At 50.1% G+C, this 24,477-nt stretch overlaps 6 protein-coding genes across 6 annotated transcripts; 2 read left to right on the top strand and 4 right to left on the bottom strand.

The window, feature by feature from the left end:
• Positions 1–167: 167 nt before the first annotated feature.
• Positions 168–2,119, bottom strand: STEHIDRAFT_123309 (uncharacterized protein). Its single transcript, XM_007306636.1, has 7 exons — positions 1,982–2,119; positions 1,733–1,910; positions 1,626–1,637; positions 1,465–1,548; positions 921–1,410; positions 660–860; positions 168–591 (listed from the first exon to the last, which is right to left on the bottom strand). Exons 1-7 carry the CDS (start codon positions 2,093–2,095, stop codon positions 291–293), a joined length of 1,380 nt encoding a protein of 459 aa, XP_007306698.1. The 5' UTR covers positions 2,096–2,119; the 3' UTR covers positions 168–290.
• Positions 2,120–4,539: 2,420 nt separating this feature from the next.
• STEHIDRAFT_123308 (uncharacterized protein) lies at positions 4,540–5,469 on the top strand. Its single transcript, XM_007306635.1, has 3 exons — positions 4,540–4,658; positions 4,716–4,847; positions 4,947–5,469. Exon 3 carries the CDS (start codon positions 5,032–5,034, stop codon positions 5,368–5,370), a length of 339 nt encoding a protein of 112 aa, XP_007306697.1. The 5' UTR covers positions 4,540–4,658; positions 4,716–4,847; positions 4,947–5,031; the 3' UTR covers positions 5,371–5,469.
• A 1,828-nt stretch (positions 5,470–7,297) lies between these two features.
• On the bottom strand, positions 7,298–8,314 carry STEHIDRAFT_61376 (uncharacterized protein; the record flags this gene model as incomplete). Its single annotated transcript, XM_007306241.1, has 3 exons — positions 7,298–7,598; positions 7,670–7,870; positions 7,929–8,314. The coding sequence occupies 3 exons, from the start codon at positions 8,312–8,314 to the stop codon at positions 7,298–7,300; spliced, it is 888 nt and encodes a 295-aa protein (XP_007306303.1).
• Positions 8,315–11,732: 3,418 nt separating this feature from the next.
• STEHIDRAFT_100616 (uncharacterized protein) lies at positions 11,733–17,594 on the bottom strand. The gene is made up of 14 exons (XM_007306634.1): positions 17,551–17,594; positions 17,366–17,484; positions 16,029–17,308; positions 15,781–15,942; positions 15,597–15,727; positions 15,376–15,514; positions 14,180–15,307; positions 14,014–14,119; positions 13,793–13,960; positions 13,465–13,734; positions 13,072–13,410; positions 12,743–13,007; positions 12,479–12,672; positions 11,733–12,409 (listed from the first exon to the last, which is right to left on the bottom strand). The coding sequence occupies exons 3-14, from the start codon at positions 16,722–16,724 to the stop codon at positions 12,102–12,104; spliced, it is 3,906 nt and encodes a 1,301-aa protein (XP_007306696.1). The 5' UTR covers positions 16,725–17,308; positions 17,366–17,484; positions 17,551–17,594; the 3' UTR covers positions 11,733–12,101.
• A 1,305-nt stretch (positions 17,595–18,899) lies between these two features.
• STEHIDRAFT_159267 (uncharacterized protein) lies at positions 18,900–20,993 on the top strand (the record flags this gene model as incomplete). Its single annotated transcript, XM_007306633.1, has 5 exons — positions 18,900–19,320; positions 19,446–19,967; positions 20,030–20,098; positions 20,165–20,586; positions 20,643–20,993. The coding sequence occupies 5 exons, from the start codon at positions 18,900–18,902 to the stop codon at positions 20,991–20,993; spliced, it is 1,785 nt and encodes a 594-aa protein (XP_007306695.1).
• A 1,447-nt stretch (positions 20,994–22,440) lies between these two features.
• Positions 22,441–24,118, bottom strand: STEHIDRAFT_112935 (uncharacterized protein; the record flags this gene model as incomplete). The annotated part of the gene is made up of 8 exons (XM_007306632.1): positions 22,441–22,608; positions 22,713–22,835; positions 22,916–23,226; positions 23,294–23,345; positions 23,408–23,521; positions 23,717–23,812; positions 23,885–24,032; positions 24,087–24,118. The coding sequence occupies 8 exons, from the start codon at positions 24,116–24,118 to the stop codon at positions 22,441–22,443; spliced, it is 1,044 nt and encodes a 347-aa protein (XP_007306694.1).
• Positions 24,119–24,477: the final 359 nt, after the last annotated feature.

Genomic DNA, 24,477 nt, shown 5'->3' with positions numbered 1-24,477 from the left:
GGTAAAAAACGGTGTATATAGAAGGCCACACATCAACTCGTGTAGCCTATTTATTGATGATGTTCATGCGTTCATTGCACCTTGATTCGAAGTTCACAGCCAGTCACCTCCCAGAGCCATATTGGCATAGAGATCTGAGCACAAACCGGTAAAAACCAAGATTATAAGGGATTCAGAAAATATACAATAGGGATGAAAAGCACGACCGTCGAGTCATGGTCGTAACACAGAGCACAAGAAAAGCAACTAAATCGACAAGAAAATAATTCGTCTTGCAGACTTCCAACAGATCACGCCCGCAACACCTCCATCCCGCCCCATTCCAGCACTCTGAACAACACCGCGTCGGACGCTTTCTCAATATCGACACCGACAACATCACGCCACATCGCTACATCCTTGGTTACACGCGCTTGCGCTTCGGGCCACATCTCCAAGTTCTCTTCAAGAACCCCCTTGAAGAGCATGAACACTCGAGTGATGACATCTGGGACGGGGGATACATCTAGCGGTGCGGCGCGTTCGTACGCCGCTTGAGGGACGAAACGAAGGGCGATATGGGTGTGCTTGAGGAAGGAGGGTAGCCAGTATCTAGAACATCAATTCACCGAAAAAATCAGCGAAGACCCTTGAAAGGCCTGTAAAGACCTTCGACGTACGTGATGAAGGAAGTTCTGGCCTCTGTATGCAGGCCAAGAGACATCAGGGCTTTGTCCAAGTACGGGGTGAGACTCGCAACAGGGAGCACGACGGAGTTGTGGTCATAGAGGTTGGAACCAATTGGGCAGAAGCGCTCGGTCGAAGCGTTCTGACCCGGCAAAGGAGATGAAGGAGGGGATGGCGGGGCCCCTGCGTTGGTACTGCATATGTCGTCAGTGACTAGGACCTCTTGCCACAGGAATCGAGGGATATCGACTTACTGGGCTTCCCAGAACAGGTAAGCGACATCGAGCCCTGTAGTCTTCTCCAGCAGACTCCCGTCAGCGTGAGTGCGTACTTTCCAACTGAGCCTCTCGTCGCCTAAAACGCTAATTTTCGTGGGGACGACAGGGTAGATAGCAGAGAACTTCCATGACGGCACGAGACTGAGATTCACAGTCGCGTCCATCTCCATAGGCGAAAAAAGGTAGATGACTGGCTTCCCTCCGGATTGTACGGGGAAAATATCAATGGTGAGCGGATAGTCTTCATCCTTCTCCCAAAGAACATCGCCAACTACGCCCTGATGGTGGAGGTACTCTCCATCGACAAAGTATCGAAGCTCAGAGGCTTCCTTATTGAGGGCCTCCGCAGCCCTGTTCAAAAGCGTCGCTACCCTAGTTTTCCGACCCACTTTGCACTGGATGATCCCCCACGAGGTGGATACGCTGATTGTTTTGAATCCCTTTGTGTCAGACTTCTCCACAAGGTCTACGACAGTGAAATCAGGTACATATCGTCATTACGAATGCAGTGGTCTCTCACCTAATGAAGCTGGGAGAGTCACTTCGGGGGATGGAGACTTTTTCGTGCACGATGAAGGGGATTGAAGCACCTGATCATCAGAATCTGATGACACGGCAGCGGAAATTCGTCAGTGTTCTATAGCTAGCGATAAGGATATCATAATAAGAATACGAACGCACCGCAGGAGAAGTCTATCGCCACCGATAGAACATTATATGAGCCGGGCGATGGGCTGTGGATTAGAATCTCTACAAATCACAAGGACAAACGGGTAGAACACACGCACCGTCATGTGATTCAGACCGTACAACATATACAGAGTTCAACGAGACGACGGCCTCTTCCCAAAATTCCGCGGAAATTTCCACTAGCTCCCCAGGAAGGATATCGAGTTCATCGCTTTGCAGGACGATGTCGTCTTTCGGTATCGAAGGGAAGTGCTTAGCAGCCGCCTTGAGAGCATCCTAGACGCATGTTATCGCTGGTATCAATTATAGAATCCCAGCTCGAGTACAGCGCGACCTATCGAACTTACATCGTATGTCTTCGGACGCGGGACAACCACGCGCTTCTTGCCGCCAGGGGCCGCTTTCAAGAGAAAGGCACTGCTTGCAGCAGCTGTTGATGTGGAGTTACGCGTCTTTGCCATAGCGGAATGATAGTAGTGGATCCGAAAAATCAAAAGTTTTGTCTCGAAGATCGTGGTAGAAACCAAAGTTGGCCAAAAGCCTAAGGCACCGCGAAGACGGAGGACGACCTGATGTGACCGATCGCGCTGAGCCTGTGACAGACGCGAGAGTGACAAGGCGCATGGCATATGCCTAGGGAGGTCCGATCCAAAACCGCCGAATTTTGCCCTTTTTGTCCGGACCGATTTGGGAGGAAAATGTACGCACTCGGATCGGGTGTCCTGTTTTGGAGGACGTTTGGTACGCATTCTGCATCGGACATTGCCCAGCATAGAGCTCGAAAATATGCGCATTATTCGCCATTATGTACGCACCTCGTCGGCGAGTGTCTGAAGAGGCTCTCTCGCGAGTCATCTTATCTCTCTTGTGCAACCTTTGTGCTCAATCACCTTTCGGTGACCATAGCGCTTCTCTTCTTCAAGCCGCCACCTACAACTTTCCGAGCTTTCTGTTTTCCACATATGTCTCAGTTCGTCTCACCTTCCTGAAAGCCCCGCGCAACCTTGCCTTTCACGTTTTGCATTTCATACCAACACCGTCCTGTCCTCATCTCAGTCATTCAGCTTTAGCCTTATGCAATCGCACATATTTCGTCGCATTATACACCATCGAGCACCCAATCTTCTTGTTTTCGTCCAGACTATCGACGCCAATCATCTGCAATATCTATCTATCTCTCATCTTGGTCATTGTGAATAAATTTACTCGTTGTACCACTTACAATATACAAAACTGGGTGTCCAGCCCGAGGTAGAGACTAAGTTCGCGTACATTTTGAGTGGGTTCTTTCCGTCGTTTTCCATCCCCCCTTCTAACTGTTGACGGGTGTGGTACAAGTGAAGACAAATGCGGAAGCAAGTTGTGTGTGAAATGACCGCTTTAGATAGGACTCCACGGTATTTATCGTAGAGCTCCGCTCCGGTTCGGTCTGCGGCGACGCCCAAGCATCTAGTCAGTAATGCAGTGAAGCCAATACAGGTGTACATGTCTTAAATACCTCCGCATTCCACGAAGTCGAAGATCGCAAGAGGAAATACATATTTTTCTTTTCGAGCAGCAGGAAAGTGAGAGGAAGCCCACAGGTTGGCTCCCGGCCACTGCCGATATCTCCGTTGTGGCGAGGACCAGGCTGAGGTGGCGAAACACGATGGTGAAAGGACATGAATATAACCATGCTTTAGCAGGCCTCGGGTCTCGAGGATTTGGAATTATATAGTATCTTCCCGAGAAGGAAAGTTCTCGCACACAAACACAAAATGGGTGCAGCGCTCGGAGCGTGGGGAGGATATATTCTAGGGCGAGAGTGGAGGCTTTGGTGATGTTTGAGAAATGGCATAACCACAGACAGACGAGTCTCGCAAAACTTGCATTTGGCTGGTCAGCCATAGCGAAGCCTGATAGCAGTCATAATGCCTGAACAGGGAGCGTGCATGACCGGACCAGCCCACATCGGGCCTGAGCAGGGCTGAGCAAGGCTGGTGCGGGCTGGTCATCTTGAAGTCGTCTGCTGAACAGAGCTGAGCAGGACTGGCAAGGACTGGTCATTTTGGAGCCATCGGCTGAGCAGGGCTGATCCTGGCTAATAATGTCTGTACATAGCTCTGATGCCATTGGCCAGTGCTGAAGAGGCCTGACCATGTCTGATCGCTGAAATAGTATACTGGACTACAGGGACCTTGCCAGGCCGCCTCGACCTCAAGAGAGGGAAGATGAGGGGTGAAAGATCTGGCGGAGCATTGTGGGCATGCATTTCGCGCCACGAAAGACCACGATATATTTAGAGCATTTCCAGTATTGTTCCAGTATAGACCACTCCGCGATGACGCAGTGGTCTGTTTCGCGACTCCAACGCAAGGACGTGAGCAGCATAACACAAGTCGGGTGTTCGAATCCCTCGCTGGCCTGATACTTGTGGTCTATAAGAGACTTCTAGCGAGTACAATTCGTAAGGAAAGTAAGGAATAAAGGTAAGAGCACTACATGAGTAAGAAAAGGATACTACAGAGGGGTACAAGGAGAGGTACAAAAAGATGAAACATCCTTTTTCTATTATTCCTATATATCGTCGTCAGGACTGCTCAGCCCGCAACACGCCGTATAACGCCTGTGCAGGTCCGTCAGGCTGATCAGGCCTGATTGGCCTGACCAGCCCGCTCATCCCCTTTCTAAAGCTCGGGAACCCTGATCAGGCTCTGTTTCCCTGGCGGGGATGTTCAGGCATGGTTTGGCAACATCATGCAAGACCAGCCAGATGCAAGTTTTGCGACAAGCGATGAATATTTTTCGACTGCGAATCGGATTGATTCTAGTCAACAATATGTATGAGCTGCTTTGAAGTCTGGTGTGTGTGCGCTCCTCTGTCCTGTCTTAGCATCCCGACCCCATCGTCCGCCGTCCGCATCGTATTGTACTCGGGGCCTAGAGTGCGCTGGGATACTGTTCGCCGACCGTGATCATATCGGTCGTCACCGTTAAAAAGATTGAGAATCATGGCGTGGACATAATCGACTTCAGCAGGGGTGGCTATATGTGGAGGGTGAATGGAACGGTGATAAACTGAACAAGGCAATAGATACATACGATATCTGCGCCGTCCCGTTGCCTTAAGAATTCCTCCCCAGACAGACGAAAGGACCTTTTTTGTAAAAAGGTAGAGGGGCTGAGATCCAAGATAGAGAAGGGGAATGCCACACAAGTAGGGGCTGTTCTCGGCTGGAGAGGAGATGAGAAGGAAGCAATCCAAAAGACAATACTAGTGAGCTTAGGATGCGGGCGAATGGACAATATATTAAAATCGATAGTGAGACGTACTGAATTGATCTATCTTTCTCAGTAGGTAATGTCCGTGTACCGCCATTATGCTGGCAAGCGTCGTTCGGTGCACGGCTAGAGGGGGATGAAAGCGTATGAGCCAGACTTTATGCACACCAAAGAGGTCAACGTACGCTCCGGTCCTTTGATTTCAGAATCCATCGAATGGGTAGAGTGTGGTGAAGGGCTACGCGGAGCGTACTTGGTCGCTCGCAAGTTGCTCGAGAATATAAACAGGGCTACCACGCCGGCGCTTCATACCGCATGTTCTTTCATTAAGATGCAGCACCCACTGCTGAGCCTTCCGATTATGGTCAGGAGGCCATCGAGGTCGTCTTCGCTCGTACGCAATTGCGCACGGCGTTTCTCAGCTGCTGAGTCTGAGAACTCGAACTTCGGAGACACGATTCTACGCCCTACATGATTTTTCCAGCACTGATTCAGTCCGAGTAAAGGCTAGCTTTGTCACGTCTTTCCTTTCTGGAAGCCTGGCGTAGATTGGGCGTAGAAGCACTCCAAGGCTAAAACGGAGGGAGGTGCTGGGAGGTGCACGTAGTGGAAGCGTTGAAGTCGATATCGTATGTAGGCGCCCCACTCTCCGCGGTATGACCCGGAGATGAATTTCACACAAGAACTTGACGCGGAACGTCCCGAGTCCCTTACTATTCTTCATTTCCTTTTTCTTTCCTCTGAGAAAAAATCCCCTTGGAGGTGACCACTTTCAGTCCTAACCTTGTCTTGCTAATCTAAACGTTCATATATTCAGTTTACTCGTACTGGGCTACGTCTCAGCCGTCATCAATATTGAGCCCGAGATTGGAATACTATGGCGTGTGGAAGCTGTCGATCGAAGTATCGACATGGCCATACTGAGAAGATAGTGTGGCGAGGGCTGAGAACTTCTTTCTAACTTTACTGATCGCCTGCTCTTTCTCTCTCTAGACAAAGAGTGCGGCGCACTGTAGGCCATGGTAGGATCGGACCTTGTCACAAGTTCACCACTTTTGTCTCGTTTGGGATCGGACCTGGGGTCCTTCGGATGCCGAAAATATACTGTGGCCCACAGGGAAGCTGGTCACACATAGAAGCTGGTCAAGGATCGATAGAATTTGATTTTACAGAATGGCATCATGGGTCTTCTACATATACAGCAGGCCTAGTGGCTCTCGTCGAGTTCTTCAAAAAAAACTCAGAGAGTACTCGTGAAGCCCTTGTGAAAAACGGAAAAATGCTGTGAGAGATGGTGTTTCTGTGGCACTTTTGGGCCATGCCCGGAGCCTGACTGACCTCGACAGCCTTGCCAGGCGTCAATGTGAGCGTACTCACATCAAATAATGTATCTATGGTCTGAAATATGATATGGTATGAGTTACTACGCATTGTTTGGGCATCTATTAGTTGCTTATTATTGCACATATCATCTTTTTGTGAGGGGTTTACATAGCCGAGTAGTCAGAAGAGGCTCTCAGATGGTCAAGCTCTATCGTAGTCGTTCACACTGGCTCCTACGACCAAATTATATCCACTGTTTCATTGCACTGTATAATTCATTTTCCGATAAAGCTGGTATTTTTACCGAATTGTTTGGGCTGAGAACACCCTGATCTTCTGAAAGTGGCTGTTTTCACCCTTCTCAAAAGCCCGAATGAATATTGAGCCCAAATAAAATCTGATTGTCCCACAAATATTTGTGGGTATGAAAGCATATATATTGAATCGTTCTGGGTACTTTTGGTACCAAGTCAAGCAGTGATCGTGGGCATAAAGTCGGCAGACAAGGGGGATGTGGCAGGATGTGGCGCCTTTCGGCCACCCATTTCGGCGATGGCCGCGCTCTTTTGGCGCGTGACCAGCTTCCCTGTTTCGCCACTTTCTGGACTCGCCTCCGAAGAATATTCACGCACTACCATTCCGTTATCCTCCGGAGTCCAGCGTGCATATTTGAGTACAAAAGATGCCAGTCTATACGACTGGACTATAATTATGTGGAAATTCAGCATATATATTAGCGGAGAGGTGGAGAAAGCTCGGGTGACCAGCTTCCTAGTCCGCCACAGTACGCACTATGATCAAACATGAGACCAGTTTTTGGCCCAAATTGTCCGCACTAGGATTGGACCTCGCCCAGCATATGCCATGCGCCTGAGTGACAACGCGTCGGGAGCATCGCGCTCAAGTCGTGCCACTAACGCGCCACATCTTCGACTACGGGCGCTCGAATTCGAATTGCATGATGGAATTCAGAAAAGCGACGTACGCAAAAAAAAATCCGAGTCCCGATAAGACAAAGATGATACCATGCTAACTTAATGCAATGCTAATCAAAGAGAACTGGATGTTTTCGCGATATATCACCCTCGAAGCACCTCCATCCCACCCCATTCCAGTACCCTGAATAACCCCGCATTCGAAGCCTTCTCGGCATCAACACCAACCACTTCACACCACATATCCACGTTGTTCGTCACACGGACTTGAGCTTCAGGCCACAGCTCCAAGTTCTCTAAAGGTACACCCTTGAACAGCATGAAGACCCGGGTAACGACATCCGGGGCGGGAGAAACGTTGAGGGGTGCAGCGCGTTCGTATGCTGCCTGAGGTACGAAGCGAAGGGCAACATGGGTGTGTTTGAGGAACGAAGGCAGCCAATAACTGAAACATCAAGTTATCCCGTCGAGCGTCAGAAAATGGTAAGAGAAGGCACCCTGTTACTCAGTACATACGTGATAAACGAGGTTCGCGCCTCAGTATGAAGGCCAAGCGTCTTCAGGACTTTGTCGAGATACGGCATGAGGAGGGGTACCGGAAGTACAACTGAGTTGTTGTCGTAAAGGTCGCTGGTGTTTGGACAAAACCGCTCGACAAAAGCATGTTGTCCTGGTAAGGGAGATGATGGAGGAGAAGGGGGCGTATCTGGAACGGTCCTTCGCGCGATATCAATACATCTGAACATCCAGAGACGAGACGACGAGAACAACTTACTTTGCTTCCCAGTAAAGATACGCTGCGTCTAAGCCCGTGTTCTTATCGGTCAGACTGCTGCCTCCGTGGATATATACGTCCCAAGTGATGTTTTGGCCGCCCAGGATTTCTGTCTTCACCGGAACAACAGGATATATGGCGGACAGCGTCCAGCATGGGATAAGAGAGAGGTTCACTGTCGCGTCCAGTTCCGTTGGTGACATGAGGTATATGACTGGCTTTCCTCCTGTCTGCTTGGGGAGGACGTAGATGATATTGTGCCCAGGAATCCAGTTGATATCACCGACGGTCGCAGTCGGAGAAATAGGCGACCAAAGATAGATAAGGTGTAAATCTGTCGCATCTTTCTGAACCCTCTCAGCAAATACCCGTGTGATTTTGAGCATACTGATGGAATCTTTGACGCAAAAATCAAATCGTGGTCCACTATACGATAGGATAAGACTGATGATCCGCTTGGGCTGGGAAGGAACACTGGCTGGAAAAGATTAACATCGATGTGAACATTGTCATAATGAAGACGACGGCAGTAGCTACTTACTAGATACAAGGGAAGAGCTTTGGGCAGGGACTGTTGGCTTGATATCCAGCGACGCGCGTGCTGGGGTGCTGTCGCATCTAGGGGGCATAGCGCCTAAGATCCAGTAGCGGAGCAACTCAATGACTCCTCCATAGTATCGCATCACAACGACAATAGCGGCGGCTATGATTCTCACCTCGTACGACAAAGACAGAATCCAGAATCGTCATCGCTTGCTCCCAAAATTCGGGAGAGATGTCGACCATGTCTCCCGGAAGAATGTCAAGTTCGTCACTTTGGAGGTTGATCTCGGCTTTCGGGATGGATGGAAAGTATTTTGCGGCAACAGAGATGGCCTCCTAAGCACAAGAGTATCGGGCCCTATAAATCGATGTCAAAGTTATTCATGATCACTGGCACACTCACTTCATATGTTTTCGGACGCGGTACAATAACGCGTCTCTTACTTCCGGATGCTGCTTTGAGAATGAACCCATTACTCGAATTCGTAGTTGCGGTCGAGCTACGCGTAGATACCCTAGGCATATCGAATGTAATACTTTTGTAAAGGTGCAAGATGATCTACGGTCAGAGGCTGGCGGCATCAAGGAATGTGCCATGAGGCGCTTGCGGGGTTCGAATTCCATATCGGAGAGCCAACAACGCCACACAAGTCGAGGCCTGAAAGCAACCTCAAAGGCTCGTCCGAAAAGGTTGGCAAAAGGTTGACAAAAGACGTCATGTAAGAGACATCTGAAACTCCATTGTTCTTGGTGACTCTATAAAGGCGCAAGGTTGGGCCTTTCTTTCTTATCCGGACTTCTCTTGACCTTCTTCTTGACCACATCATCCACACTTATGGCTGCCACTCGTCGTGATACCCGAGAGGTTTCATTCCTTGGCACCGTGAACATCTTACCTCCCAACCGCAGCAAACTTGTTTATCGTAAAGGTTAATATACATTCATACCTCACTTCTGCCAACATCAATGCTAAGCGTTTCCAACAAGCCATTTTCAGAGAAAAGACCTACGAACGCCAGTCCGAGCTCGATGTTTCCACACAAAAAGAGGCTCTGGAATTCTTCAGACTGGCAAGAGCTCTCTTGATTAGGGGTTCAGGCCCGCAGATGGCGAGAAGTACGACGATGCTCCAGTTGGAGCTGCAAATCCTCCTCCCACAACTCACCCTGTCGCGTTCCCAAGCTTCGTCAGATGTCGATACTCAGCCTGAGTCGCCCATCCACCTTCCAACCGAAATCCTTCTCCGCATCCTCTCGTTCATTGAGACACCCTATCTTTCCGCTCGTCAACGCCGCCGGGTAATCGAATACGCCGGAGACAGTAGCACTTTGCCGCCTAACCCCTCGACGCTATTCGAAAGACATCCGAAGAGCAATCTTCCTGCGTCCTGGGTAACCGTCGCCGGAGCTGAAGGGGGAAGTCATGGAATGGGGTGGGGTTTGATTCCTATGACTGTACGACAGATGAGGCAAAGATGGTTGGCGGAGGTTGGTTGCAGAAAGTACGAGCTTGATGAATGAGTACGATGCGAAATGTCGGATAGAAGGCTGTTTCGGTATAATACTTCGATGGGTTTATCTGAAGAACATGGGTGAAAGGACGTACAATTGAATTGGAACTGTAAGGGGCTAAAAACGGTGAATCACGATACGTATAATACAGCTGATCAAAAACCTCGTCGAGGAACATCATGATCTCGAGGCCATGTCGGGTTGTTGAACAGAAGCACCAGCACATAAGACTGAAACGAAGTAACTGACACGAGAACATAATATGCATATTCGCTTAATCATTGACAAAGTCATCGAGCTGACGCATATCCAATACAATTTGGGGGGGTGTCGGAGCTATCTGCAGATGACTGTCCGGACCTCCCACCGTTCGGCTTCAAGGCCTCCTTGAGGACATCGACTAGCATCTTCCCAAGCCTTCTCGCCAGGGTTCGCAGGAAGTCGATGGGGACTCCGAATTGCGGCGGATACCAGGGGTATATCGTCGAGTGGGTCCCGAAGAGGGCCAGGTTGGGAGGAGCGACGTTCCTGGATCCTGCGCTCCCCGGTGCGTCGAGCGAGTCGTGTGGGTGCCAGTAACGGTACAGCTGCCAACAACACCAGCAACATTTCTTGCTGACGGCAATCGGTGATCGCCCAGTCTGTCAAACAAGCGTTAATCGGTCAGGATAGAAGCGGCGAAGGGCTTCAAAGATAAAGAGGCGAACTTGGAATACGTCCAGGAGGATATCTCGATGTCGATCATCGATACCGGAAGCCGGTCGCGCAGATTCGAGACATTATATTCGGCAAGGGTATCCATAGGGTGCTTCTCCCAAGTCCGGCTACCTTTGAGGATGCGGGCTGCGATTATGGGAAAGGCTTGGTGGACGATGTAGAGATGAAACTTGACACAGAGGTTTTGGATAGCCTCAGAAGACTGGGGGTGACGCTCAAACAGACGAAAAGTCTCGAGGATGGCAAAAATATTCTCATAGTGTGACGCAGGGCTTTGCAACGGCCATGAAAGGTTCATAAACTCGCGGCTCACTTCGTCAAAGATGAGAGAACGACTGAAAAAGACCTACTCTCTTTTACTCCACTGCTGAAGAACCTCCTCTCCACTCACGTCCGACTCCAAGGACTCCAGCTCTATGGTCTTCGGAGAAAGGGTCGTCCTTGTGTTCTGACTGACCAGTACGAGTGTGTCAATAGACGTTGGTCGAACGTTTGCGGTGATGGCGACGACCCGACTAGCGTTGTCATCGTTGACATTTCCCGTAGTCCCAGTATTCAAAATAGTATTGATGTGCTGTAGGATCCTGAACGTATCGTCTGCGTATTTCTTGCTCTCTGTAGGTGTGTGGACGGCGACCTCGTAAAGCGGTGGTGACGAGCGTTATGAATGCGGACAGATGCTCGCGCTCCGTTGCTGGCTCTGTATCAGACATCCTAATGATAGGTTAGGATGGAAGCTGATGATCTCGTGGATAAAGTCCAGCAATACCGGGAAACAACAATCGGGGAAGGAAGAAGAGCACTTGTCTTTTTCTCGTCCGAGTCGCGCCACAATTGGAGTGTGGCGGTGCTCTCCGAGCACACGGCGTCGCGGTCTCTGGAGTCTGGTCACTGACTCGTACTTTGAGCTTTGAGTGTAGCTCGAGGTAACCTCTCAATCGTCTGTAGACCAAGGGATATCGCATCAGCATAGCCACAACAAATAATACACATCCGTGAATACACATTTTGTGCTGAAAACCGGCAAAAAACCGGACAAGTTGAATACAGGAAGTACAGTACAGGTTTGGTACAAGTCGCGACGCCAACATAACACAACAACGACCACTTTCCGAGTCAACAGTTGCAGTCCGTATCTGTGCGTATTTCTCGAGTCAAAAAAAATGCTACGTAGCTTCAAGAGGTATAAGGATATATAACGTGTGTCCGATCACAATGTTGGGGCGTACAAGATGGGATTTGGTTGAGCTGACGAACGATGCAGATGATCCACAGGCAATGTAAGAAATGTGAGAGCGAATGAGACAAAGTCATGATGATAATGTAGGCGGATGAAAGAGCGAAGATAGGAATAGAATGAATGCAAGAGGCAAAATGTCTGTGAGATAATGGATGGAGGATGTTATAGTGAAGTAGGTTCCGCCACATCAGGCTTGAACCTCAGTCTCGCCAGCAAGACCGTGTCCCACGGCGCCGACGACGATTGTACAGACGATACTTTGCTGGCCGAATCGGTGTTGCCCTCCATGCTCTCGTGGTATACCGGACCTCCGAGCATCGAGTTCGACAAGGTCGCGGTACTGGTCGTGGAGAAGTAGCCCCATGGCTGTCCGGGGCGTGCTCCAGTATACACGTTGAAGTTGATCTGGCCATCGGGGTGGTTGTGGCTGACGAACATAGCGTAGTCGGGAGCTTCCAGGGTACCGATGACTACAAGAACAAACACAAAGTTAGTTTTATGCCACAAATCGGACACAAGCAGGAAGATCAACAACGTACCAAGGAAGACATCCTCCTTCGTCACAGAGTGATCCTTCCCGTAGAGCTCCAGGATATGGTCAATATTTCCCTGGAACCACTGCTTCGTCACCTCCAACTCCTCCATATACCGATACATGGTCGACTCGGCATAGAGGTACGCCGTCTTGTGTCCCGCGCGCAGCTGGAAAGGCTGAGTGCGGCAGATGGTATTTCTGTTGAAAAGCGCAACGAACGGTCAGCAATTGCATAGCGCTGACAGATTGAAGTTAAGAGAAAACGCACGCAGCAGAGCCATCTCCCTTACTGCGAGAGATCATACCCTGGACCATGTCATACCCTCTCAACGCCGCATTCCGCTTATCCTGCCTTTGCCTTCCCTGCGACACCTTTCCATACCCCGAAAGACTGGGGATGAGATTCGCACGCCCTTTCGAAGTCCTCGTAGGATCGTAAGAGTTGAACAACGTCACGAAAGTACCACTTGGGCGATCGAGGTAGCCCACCGCTCCGACCGCCACAGGAGCAGGCGACCACAGTGGCAGAGTCACTATGTCGTCGAATATCAACGTCAGCCAGAGATACACGTCACAGAATAACGATTGAAAACTGACGAGAAGTGTGATACTCATGCTGCAACAGCATCCTATATCTCCTTTCGTCCCTCGCCTCCGCCGCAGCCGAATCGAGTGGAGGTGGCGACAGGAAGCCAGACTGAGGCAACAAGACACTCCTCTCCGACTCGCTGTCGTCAGGTGTACGAGTACCAGTGGATGATGCGACGCTGGTAGGGCTTGGCTGGAAAAGTATCGACCCGTGTCCCCTCTCTGTCGTGTGGTCGTCGTGCATGTTGGTGAACTCGAGTCCGCTGCGAGGTAAGTCGCCCACAGCTGTAGTGTAGGTCGCGTCTGACGACAAGGACCCCAAGGAACCGACTATCAGGTCATCTCGCGCTGTAGAGATTGATTAATTGAATAAATTGGAACAAAATATCATCGAAAACTTACGCGAAGTGCCAGGCAAAGGTATAGGATGCATGTCTGGCGACGGCCGATCATGCTCGTGTTCTTCGTGTCGAATCATAGACAGTACACTGGAAGGACGCGGAGAGTCCGGAAGAGGCGACCCAAGCTGCAGTCGTAACCTCTCAACATCACGTTCGATGGTGGTAAACGTGGGTCGAAGCTTCGGGTCCCTGTTCCAACATGCCTCGATAATGCTATTGACGCCCGAGGGGCAGGTGGGATTGAGAGGTACTGGGGGGCGCATGTTGTTCTCTAAGGATTTACAATAATCGTCAGAATCATCAAATTTGTATCACGGCGAGAAACGTACCAAGAACGAAGCGTCGCACGGCATCGTCGTCCGTCAAAGCCCAAGGCAGGGCACCTTTGCCTATGATCTCGACGCAGGTGATAGCGAAGGCGTAGACGTCGATTTCAGCAGTAAGGACTCCGTGCGCTCCAGACATGAGCTCAGGAGCTTGCCACCGTAAGGTACCGCCTGCAACGTTGATGTCAGCACAAGAAGGACGGAAAGTGTGAAAGTCAACGTACGAGGGGGAGCGGTACCACTGATCCTTAGCGCTTCAGACTTCATCTCGCTCTGCCCAAAGTCAGAGATGACGCAGTGCATATGAGCGTCGACGAGAATATTGGCACCCTAAAGAAACCCTCCAGGTCAGATAACTTCTAATGTGAAAACGATAGCAAGAGGACGTACCTTCAAATCACCGTGCAAAACACCCCTCGAATGCAGGTATGCCATCCCCTTCGCCACCTCATGCACCATCCTCAAATAATCCACATTCGTCCCCACTTCCAACCCCCTCAAATACTCCACCAAACTCCCATTCTCAAAATACGGACTGACGAAGAACCAAGGCGGGTCCCCACTCGCGCTCGAAGCACCCAACAACTCCAACACGTTCGGATGCACGAGAGTCTTCCACATATGGATCTCGTGGATGAACATATTCCTCGGCGTCGTCTCCGCAAGGACCTTGATCGCCACCTCATGATCCCTCCACTTGCCCTTGTAGACGTCACTGAAGAAGCCTACCCCGATCTTCCGTTCCAGGTCGACTTCGTAGCGAGTGATGGTCCAGGGAGGAAGAGGCTGGTCGTGAGTGCCAGAGATACGTCGGAGACAGTCGATGCCGATTTCCATGAACTCGCGATCGAGCGTATCCTTAGAGGTCTTCGAGGTCGAGCTCCCGCTCGCTGAACTATGCGTGCTGACGTACGTCCCGGAGCGAGAGATGGGGTTGCCGCTGGGAGCAGTCGTAGCACCAGCGCTGGTGACCGTGAACGCCCTCTGTCGCTTCAAACCCTTCGGCTTCCAACCTTTCCGAATCGCTTCTTCCTCGTCCTCGAGAGTCGCAGAGGTAGAGGCGGTAATCGTCATGGCCGTAGAGGTCCCTTCGGCCTCGAATTCCTTCTCCACCTCCTTCTCCAAAGCTCTCTGCAAAGTCTTGATCGCCTCCGGCATCTCATCCCTCCCGACCTGCAACACCTCGATCATCGTAGCATCGTTGTTCGTCTGAAGAGCCGTGCGCATGAGTTGTCGTAAATCTGCGAGATCATGGGCCTGATCTGCCTCGTTCTGTTGCATGCGGACCCTTTGAAGGAGAGTGTGAATCTGACTGGGTGATGAGGGTGTCGGAATGGCGGTGGTGGGTTCTGGTGCAGCGAGGAGAGGAATGTTGGACGGAGGTAGAGTGTTCGGGTCTGGGATTGACAGATCGAGGCCTAGCGAGGACGCGAGGAGTTCTGCGGCGTCTGCGGCGTCTTTCTGCCGGCGGGCTTCGTTCGCTTGGATGAGCTTGAGCGTCCGGATTTGGATGGATAGCTAGACGCCCAACAAAGAGGGATCAGATCTCAAAAACTAATGGAGATATGATGTTCGAAATGACTCACCCCGAACATCCCGAGAGCGTCACTCAAACCCGCGTCACAAGAGGAGATTTCGCGCAGAATCTCATCACGTTTCAAGTACCGGTGGAGGAAAGGGCGGTGGGTTTGCTTCTTCAAAAAAGTGAACACATTACCAAACGACCTGTCGATCATAGTCAAGGCCGATCAGACAAACAGACTCGAGGATTGGATGCCGGTATAGGCGTCAGAGGATGGATGCTTACTCGTTCAGTTTGGCGATGGGAGCTTCGAGTTCCACATTCACGGCGTTCCCAGCGTCGAGAATCTCCTGGCGGACGGAGAGCAAGATGTCGGCACAGCGCTCTGTAAGACGAAGACAAGCGAGACGGTTCATCTGAGGGAGTTATCAGCACAGCGTCGAAGAAAACACAAGGGAAGCACGCTCACCTCAACCATCTCAAGCGCATCCCAAATCTCCAGAAGTGTACGCCCGGCGAGTTCGAGGCCAGGGATCGGAGCGAAGCGTAACAGATCAACTCCGGCAAACAAGATTTCGTGTGCCACTCGTGCAGTGGTGCCGAGGACGGACGCTGCGGCCTCAACGACGCGCTATACAACTCCCGAGTCAGCATGATGTTTTAGACAATTCACCGCCTTCCCGAAGATAGATCACCAATATCTAAAAATGGACGTACGTCTTTCGTATGCACATAGCCCTCCATCTGCTCTACCGGAATTGTCTTCTTCTTCTGCGCGCCCTCCGTCCACGGCCTTGGTGGGTGCTTCTTCGGACTCCACCAAGTTGAACCAGGCGATATCCCTTCACCTTCCTCGTCCTCTCGCCGGCGGACCTGGGGATCGCGAGACCTAGACCTCGAGTTCGATCTGCTTCGGAATGTACTCGCGGCGCTGAAGACTATTGTGGAGATCGATGAAGTGGACTTCGTATCTGGGAGTGGGTTGGAATGGATACGAGTGATGGGGAGATCTGGCGGAGTCAGAGGCGCAGAATGCGTCTGTCCGCGCGAAAGATGAATGCCAGAGGGAGGACCATCAGCACGAGAGATAGTTGGTGGAGGAGTGCTAGATGAGAACGAGGGGCCGCGCGTATGGCCGGTCGAAGACGCTGGTAGTGGAGTGACGCCTGCTTTCGGGGTTGTCTGTGGGGATTGTGCGATACGCGGGCTACTGGTAGAAGGATTCAATGGAGAAGAAATGTGCACGGTGGGTGTGGGATCGGAGACAGCGTGTGCGATCTGAGGGGGTGAGAGTACTGCAGGAGACTTGGATGACGACGACGAGGTAGACGATCCGGGCGATGCTTTCGGATTGGAAGGCGCCTTGGAGGGCACCGCGGACGACTTCCCACTCGAAGATGATTTTGAAAACATCAGGGCGTGAGAGGGATGGGGGAAGGTAGTGAGCGGGATGGGTGACTCGGGTAAAGAGAGGACGCGTTATATAGGGACAGCGGGTAGAGGGCGCACAGCTGTCATGTACTGCGTGATCTCGAGCACGAAATAGGAAAAGAATGGAGCACAGGTAGAATGATGTCGTGGAGGCTGGTGAGAGAGCTCTGAGAGCGTCTCCGACAGCGCTCTCTCCCAATGACGGCGTGCACAAAGTCCGAGAAGCACCTCTCGGGCGCGTGGGAACCGCGGCTCCTCCAACCTCCTTCCATTCTCGGCACCCCCAGCGCCACCGCCACACCACCCGGCGCTCAACCATACGGCACACTCACCTCCTCGAGCACACGTCGGTAAATTGGAAGAGCGGTTCTATGGAGGGTCTCACTTGAAGCAGAAGACTTGGAATGCCGCTCCGGTAAATAAAGCAGTTAGACCGCCGGATGTCGATTGTCGAAAGTTGTCTCGGACGTCGCTCCGTACGGTGGCTCCAAGATGGAGGCAAATCGGTTTAGGAGAACCGCTCGGGACTTCGGGACATTGAGGCTCGAGGACCAAGATCTATGTTTCTGGTATATTCTATATATGAACACGAAGACGAAGGTAATATGAAGCGAAGAACACACCTTGTGGTAACGATCTTGTAGCGCGAACTGTCAAATATCATGCCTGCTAAGAATAACTCCCAAGAAAGACGTGTCCATTTGGAATGAGTGCTGAAGTATTTTATCGACTCTGAGGACAACTGTGAGCAGCAATCACCATAAGTCGAAAAACTGCGAATACTGTGCTAGGGCAATGACCTACTGACCGAGTACTCCGAGTTACACTGTCGACAATGACAGACATCGACTCATGACGCACCAAAAACAGACGAACTTGCAGCTGCGCTCAAGCAGAAATGAACATCGGACCCGAAGCACCTTAATATAGTGATAGAAGTTAGCACAGGGTAAGAATTTTGAAGGGAAGAGCAGAACAGACCTCGAGGTGCTGTCCGCGTCGATCAGGATAACTGGGAGACTTTGCATTTCGGCGGGAACTTGAGTGTTATTTAACCACAATCACGCTCCGAAACCCACGGGACGACGAGCAAATGTCGATCTCCAGCACACAGAATTGTGTCAGGAGTGCCACTAGTACAGACAGAAGTACGGCTGGATTCGTACAAAATCATTCCATCCACTATTCTCAACATCACTGCGATCCTTGACACACTGGCAGTCAGAGTGCAGCTGCAGATAACCGAGTCCAGCAGCATGCAGAAGCCTGCCCAGTCACAAAGACAATGGCGACTCGAAAACCTGGAGCTGCGGCACCGATACCGCGAAAAGACAGAGCGGTCCGATTTGGGTCCGATCCATACCTCAATCTGTTGTCCTAATCTAGTCAGGCCGGTGGCCCGGTGAACTAGGATTTTGGATAGGGGCACTTTGATCGGAGAGAATAGAGAAGAGGACGCCGGGCAGATTGTGACCCATAGTTGCGTCGACTAGAGAGCGGCACCCAGGTTGCAGAATGAAGATATGGGTGCGTATATATTTGAAAAAGAAGGAGCTCGGGGCGCATATATTGGGCTTTTTTACATAGGTAAGAGGCTGCGGGCCACGCACCGCCCAGCTGTAGTCGCCCGTGTCCGGATAGAGGTGCCAGCTAGACCATTGTGTATTTATGTGGCTACGAATGTATATAGAGACTTACCTCCAAGAAAACATAAGACAGATGGGTGCTTTTACGCGAGTACTAGCGGGTACTAGCTCCCAAACTGTAGTCAAGATACGCCACAGTTGGGGTCACCAGTGGAGTGACGTGCGACGGGCGCTGAATCCACCAAATATTACGGATAGATAGTATTCAGAGAGATATTTCGCAGAGGAATTTGAGTAAAGCTAGAAAGGTAGACATAAGACGGTGATGGTAGGAAACAGGAGGAAGAAAGCGGAAGGGTATCGTGCGCGAGAGGGTGGCGAGAATCGGCAAAGACCGGGAGCCGACTGCCGGGGCTTCCACAAGCGCCGGCAAATTGCCGCGTTCCGAGTCAACTTGAAACCTGCGGAGAACTTTCAACTCCCAAATCAGTGGTCGAGTCCAAACCTTCGCCTGCGAGTGCTTGCTTGTATATTCCTTCATCAGTTTTCTCAGTCTGATACAAACCTACAGATGTCAGACGTAGAATCGGTCGAAAGCCTCGAAGAAGAGCGGGAAAAACTGTCCTCTTTCATAACTTTCGCTTCCGCCGCTTTACAGTCACGGCGACCAGACCCGCCGGCGGTAGCCAAGGACCACTCCAACCAAACCCTCCGCATCCTACAGCATGTTACTACCCTTTTGAACACCGGAAATATTCATAGAAACAACTCCTCTCGTACCATTACTATAACGGCGAATGTCCGGCGCCAGTTCATCGACGTTCTCATTGTCGCTAGTGAGGATGCAGGCGAGAAAGCATCTTCGTGGCCGATATCATTGAAACAGCTAATACCGACGGCGAGTGGCAAGGAGTTCCTCAAACGATGGTCGGAGCCGGAACTAGAGTACGCCTTACTCAACACGTTCTCGCTGATCAGAACCAAGTATATCGGTGCCGAGCAAGTTGTTGACTTCTCGTCGTTTTTATCTTTGCTGGCAGTCACAACTCACACTGAACGAACGTGCTATCCATCATCGAACTGATCCGCTCACCTGGTAACAACCCGGGATCTCCAGAAGCCACGGAGGCACGTATCGACCACACCAATTGTTACCTATACATCATCAACCATGCATTTCGTAAGATTGCGGCACGCATTCTCAAAGGCGGGCAGATCTGGGAGAAACACCCTATGGATACGCTTGCAGGTTACGGCGTATCTGACCTCTGCGAACGACTTAGTTTACCCAAAGCGATTGAAGCCTCCGATATCATACATGGCTGGCTCAGAGATCACTACAATGTTCTCCCTCTGGACCAAGGGACGCCTGCCGCTAGCTCCAGATACGCTACCTATCTAGTGACTGCAGACACTGTCGGCCAATGGATCAAAGCTCTTACGAACACCTTCGCTAGCCTGAGAGGCGTTTTTGTCACTGACGAAAACTGTATAAAGGAACCCGCAGAGAACGAGCGGAGATGTGTCGAGGGTCTTAAGCATCTGCTTATATTTCAGGCATTGTTACGGTGCCACATCCTCGATTTTCTCCTGTCCGATGGAACTCTTGCGGCAAAAATGGGGATGAAACCATTTGGACGTATGTTCCCACCTTTCATTCCGCTTCTCTAGCCCCCATTCTCACAAATAACGAACGAGCAGAAGTGAAAGCTGCGGACCTCGGTCGGTTTGGGCCTGGTGGAGAAGCGACCAACGAAGACGAAGACCATGGTATTTTTTTCATCTTAGCTTTGCGCAGATTCTGTACGTTTCTAATGAAATCTTCCATCATCATAGTATTCGCCGACGATCTTATGTCCGCCACATCACGCAATCCCATTATCCACTACTTAAATTCAATCGTCGCATGGCCCGCGGCCGTAGAATGTCTTCAAGTTGTCGGCAAATCCATTCCATTACCTATACGCGCACATATTATCACTGTTCCTCATTCTGTCGCCTCCACCACTGACGGTCTCGCGACCGAATTCAAGGCCCGAATCCTAAAAGACACTCGCTTGCGGCATCTGGATCAAGCTTTGTTGAGCACCGCTCTAGACGATCGTCTGAGGAACCGATCCGAGGAATCAACGATACATGCGGAAGCAGTCATGATGACTCTTTCTCGCTCGTTCTCGTGGACCGACGTCTCAAAGGAGTCACAAATGCAACTGGGTATTGACGAAAACGGACGAAACAAACTTCTTGATATGTTTCAGGTTCGTCCAGGTTGCCTCAAATGTCTCCTTCGCCTCTATAGTAACTCGTTGAGTAGGCTGAGCAGACTCCGATAGCCGTCAGCAAGAGATGCTGCTGGTGCTGTTGGCAGCTATATCAATACTATCAACCCGCCTACCTAAGACACCCACCAGGCGTCTGTCCTCCTCCCAAACTCCTACTTTTCGGGACCCACTCGACAATACATCAATGGTCTCCACCGCATTTCGGAGTCCCGATAGACTTCCTTCGCAAACTAGCCTATGGACTGGAGAGGATATTGGTTGATAATCTCAAGGAGGAAGCCGAACTGGATAGTGACAATCCCGAGCCATCGTCGCCAGACGATTTCTTCCTCTGTACGACACTAGACGATCTTGACAAATTTCTCGAAGATTGTGAGGAGTAGATGTTAGTTAGAAGGTGCGTTTTCGTTGTCACTTGTGAGTGTTTGTATGACGTCAACTCGTTTTCTAGGCTCTCGGGGTTGATGAACGAGATCCGTGTCTTTCTGTTTATCCAGTAATGTAGTGGTTAGATGTAGGCCCAACGAACTTGTAAGGGATTTGTGGAAAAGCGATGTATTAGACGTTATCTTCAGCGCGAAAAGTGGATTTTTGGGTTGTAAGGCGCTGCGAACGAAATGTAAAAGTGAGAATTTCAAGTGATTTTTCAGTTTGAAGGGGAATGTGTAGGCTGGCCGTGATTGGCTGATCACCCTCTTTTGGCCTGCGTCTGGCACTTACCGAGGGTTGTAAGCGAACTACGACTTGAAAATTGAAGTTTGCGACCTCCAAAGTAGCCGATTTGAAGCTCATAGAACCTCTCGGTTTTCAGGCTGCAGATAACATCTATTAAGCTGCTAACGCGGGATCGTCTCGAGCAAAAAGTCCTTTCCGACCGAAGGGTTTCAAGATGGTAGCGTAGAGTAGGCACAGTAGAGCAGGATTAAGGAAGCAACGAGATGTGAAGTGATTATAGCATAGGTAAAAATACTGTAAAGTATATCGGTAAGGGACATGTGAAGTTGAGACTCATAATCGACGAGTTCCAGCAAGATATCGAGAAATGGAGAGTCCATGTATCGTAGAAGTGGTCGTGAAATGTCGTCTAATTTATACGGCGTATAAATGAAATGAAGAAGTCGATATTCTGTAATGGTCCTAATGAATGAGCAGGTAAAAAGGATTGACTAGATTCTCCAAATTCGAAGAGGGCCTTAGAGGAAGAGATATTGCTAACGACGCAATGATTGAATGGAGTTTGAGACTGTTGCACGGACCTGAACTAACACCATCACTATCTTCGCGAGGCGCTTAGCATGTTCGACACGGAGCTACCAGGCTGAACCGCAATGAGTCGTCGAATGTAAATATTGATAGAAATGGAAGCACAACCAAGTTCGGGATTTGGAATAGAACCTGCACAACGGCGTGATAGTAAATGGAATAGCGAAAGGCAGATAACAACGATGTTCATCAGATATCCATTGTCTGCATAAATACACTATAATCAAAACGTAGAGCGAATGGCGACTAGAATGAGCAGGCAAGTTGTAACGACAGTGTAAGTATTCGCGATCAGGGACAGCACAACATTGATCTACGTAGGGTAGAAATGGAATCGCGATGCTCTGAAGTATGCGGAAGAAGGTAGAGAAGTCACAGTCAAATGCAAGTATTACAAAAATGACCGAATGATATAGTGTCCAGGATGGAGTACGGTGACAATATTGTAATAATGCGCGGTCATGAGGGTCATGGGCCGACGCTATCAAGAGAGAGTAATCAATCCTACAGTTATTATTGTGGGACATGAGGACTCAAAATTGAATCCGGTGCGTATGAACGGAGCTCTTAGACGGTCGCCAACTCTATCTGCCACCCTCCCTTGGTGACAGGATAGAACGCACGGAGAAATATCGTGTCGGCCGACAGATTTATGGGATGATACAAAGGGTCTCCAGAACCCGATCGCGAGTTTGATGAGGTGGACTGGCGAAGCGAAGAGTTTGACGTCGCCTTCTAAGGTAAAAGTAAATAAGCATGTTTCGGATGAGTGACCTATCGTGACAATAGGACGCTGACAATGATGAAATCCAAGTTGGACCTCAGATCGGTCGACTGACCTGAATGAACGACTTAATTATCTTTGTGAGGCGCTTAGCAAGCTCGCCACGGGAAATCGGCTGCGGCGGGTTTGCCCAAGTCTTGGTTCGCAATGTTTGCGAGTAGAGATCGTATCCTGGTACCTATTTTACCATATTAGTATACAGACCAATGGAAATATGAAGTTGTCACTGTCATCCCAGGAAAATATTGAAGTGCTCACCGAAAGATGCACAGTAATGTTCACACCCTGGCTCTCCAGAACAGTGGCGTTAGGATCAAGCAAGACTTCTGTCAGGTGACCCTTCGATGCCGTCTGCAGAAGAACTCCGGCGAAAGTGATGTTGGTATTCAATTGAGTGGAATTGAACTCCACAGTATTCAAACTACGGTCTGGTGGAACTCCATAGCGGGTCCTACCTGCCTTCGTTGGATGTTTGTATTTGCGCTGGAAGATGAGAGTGCCTCGTTCGATTGGGTTCAAGAAAGAGCGGTCCATCGGAGATACTGGATCTGGGGCCGGTGAGTGCAAGTCTACGGTGGGAGACCAGGGACATATGTAAGTGAACACTAATGTGATTGTGAGATACGTATGTCGTACTGGGGGCGGTGAAGCGGGAGGCAGGCTCTATAGCGGCTGGTACTGTCGCATACTATGTGAAAAAGAACGAGAGATCAGTTACGGAAGTGGGACATCCAAAGGTATAATACTCACAGGCGAGACGTTTGCCGCCGCCTTGTTTATGAACAACGCATTCAAATCCATGACGGGGCCCGATCCATATCCAGAGGAGCGCGACGAAACAAAATTGGACGATTGCCAAATATACTGGGATGAATATTCCGGAGAATAAAGCGGATGAGGTTGGGTTTGATACGCAAAATCCAAGAGAGGAAAGTGGTCGTCGATGGAGTGACTATGGGCGAAGGGTGTCGGGGGCTTCGGAGGACAATTAATGGTAAGGATGTTCGGCGATCTTCTGGCTAAATAGACACAGGCAAAGAAAATCTAACAGTGACATACCCTAATGGTACAATCCGATGACGGATGTAGAGATTGATACACGGTTGCGGGAGGATGTTGCGTAAATGAGAGAATTTCAGGCAGACTCAGTTCCGGCTAGGATCAAAAATTCATGACATGAGCGACAAATTCGGAACACGAACAGTACAGTAAGATATCTCAACTTACGTCTGAGCGGAGTGTTGAAAAAGACTGATCGGCGTAGCAATATGCGGATGCCCCGGATGAGAAGAAATGTGAGCCGCTGATATCATGCTCGTCGGGGAGGAAGTTCATTTGTTGAAGGTCTTGATCATCCGCTTCCGAGGAGAAGGAGCTGATCATTGAACTTCAGTATAACAATTCCAGCGAAAAGTATTACGCTACTTACGCCTCAGATGGCAAAGAGAAAGAATCCGCCATGCTGAAAGTGCGACAATTATAGATCTAGAGGGAATAACTGTCAGTGTTCGAGACGCATATCCAACAGGCGTACACTATATGCAAAGCTTATGACACAACATACATACATTTTATGAAAAGCTTACGGGTTTCGTCACCAAATAGACGGGAGATTCTGAAGTAATACAATTGGAAGAAAAGATCGTGTCCACGAGAAATAAAAGAGCGACAGAGAAGGTTCGTTTGGAACAAAGAACGTGTGGTACAAAGCAGGCAGAAGACGATGGATGACGGGAGAGGCGAGACGGGATTGGAAAGTCAAGTACCTTGCATCACTTCTTCTCCCTCAGAGTTTGAAGGTATAAATATATGGGGGGGGG

This window comes from Stereum hirsutum (assembly GCF_000264905.1).
Source record: "Stereum hirsutum FP-91666 SS1 unplaced genomic scaffold STEHIscaffold_11, whole genome shotgun sequence".
Classification (NCBI taxonomy): Eukaryota; Fungi; Basidiomycota; class Agaricomycetes; order Russulales; family Stereaceae; genus Stereum; species Stereum hirsutum.
The sequence above is the reverse complement of the archived record's forward strand: the minus strand, read 5'-3'. Positions and strand labels throughout refer to the sequence as shown.

What these genes read in the sequence shown, in the direction of transcription:
- STEHIDRAFT_123309 (XM_007306636.1), bottom strand. Translation starts at nt 2,095, where the DNA reads ATGGCAAAGACGCGTAACTCCACATCAACAGCTGCTGCAAGCAGTGCC. An exon ending in GACTCTCCCAGCTTCATTAG is followed by an intron (nt 1,411 to 1,464) that starts GTGAGAGACCAC and finishes TCACTGTCGTAG; the next exon opens with ACCTTGTGGAGAAGTCTGAC. An exon ending in GCCAGAACTTCCTTCATCAC is followed by an intron (nt 592 to 659) that starts GTACGTCGAAGG and finishes TTGATGTTCTAG; the next exon opens with ATACTGGCTACCCTCCTTCC.
- STEHIDRAFT_123308 (XM_007306635.1), top strand. Translation starts at nt 5,032, where the DNA reads ATGAAAGCGTATGAGCCAGACTTTATGCACACCAAAGAGGTCAACGTA.
- STEHIDRAFT_100616 (XM_007306634.1), bottom strand. Translation starts at nt 16,724, where the DNA reads ATGTTTTCAAAATCATCTTCGAGTGGGAAGTCGTCCGCGGTGCCCTCC. An exon ending in CCCATCGCCAAACTGAACGA is followed by an intron (nt 15,515 to 15,596) that starts GTAAGCATCCAT and finishes TATGATCGACAG; the next exon opens with GTCGTTTGGTAATGTGTTCA. An exon ending in CAGTGGTACCGCTCCCCCTC is followed by an intron (nt 13,961 to 14,013) that starts GTACGTTGACTT and finishes TCAACGTTGCAG; the next exon opens with GCGGTACCTTACGGTGGCAA.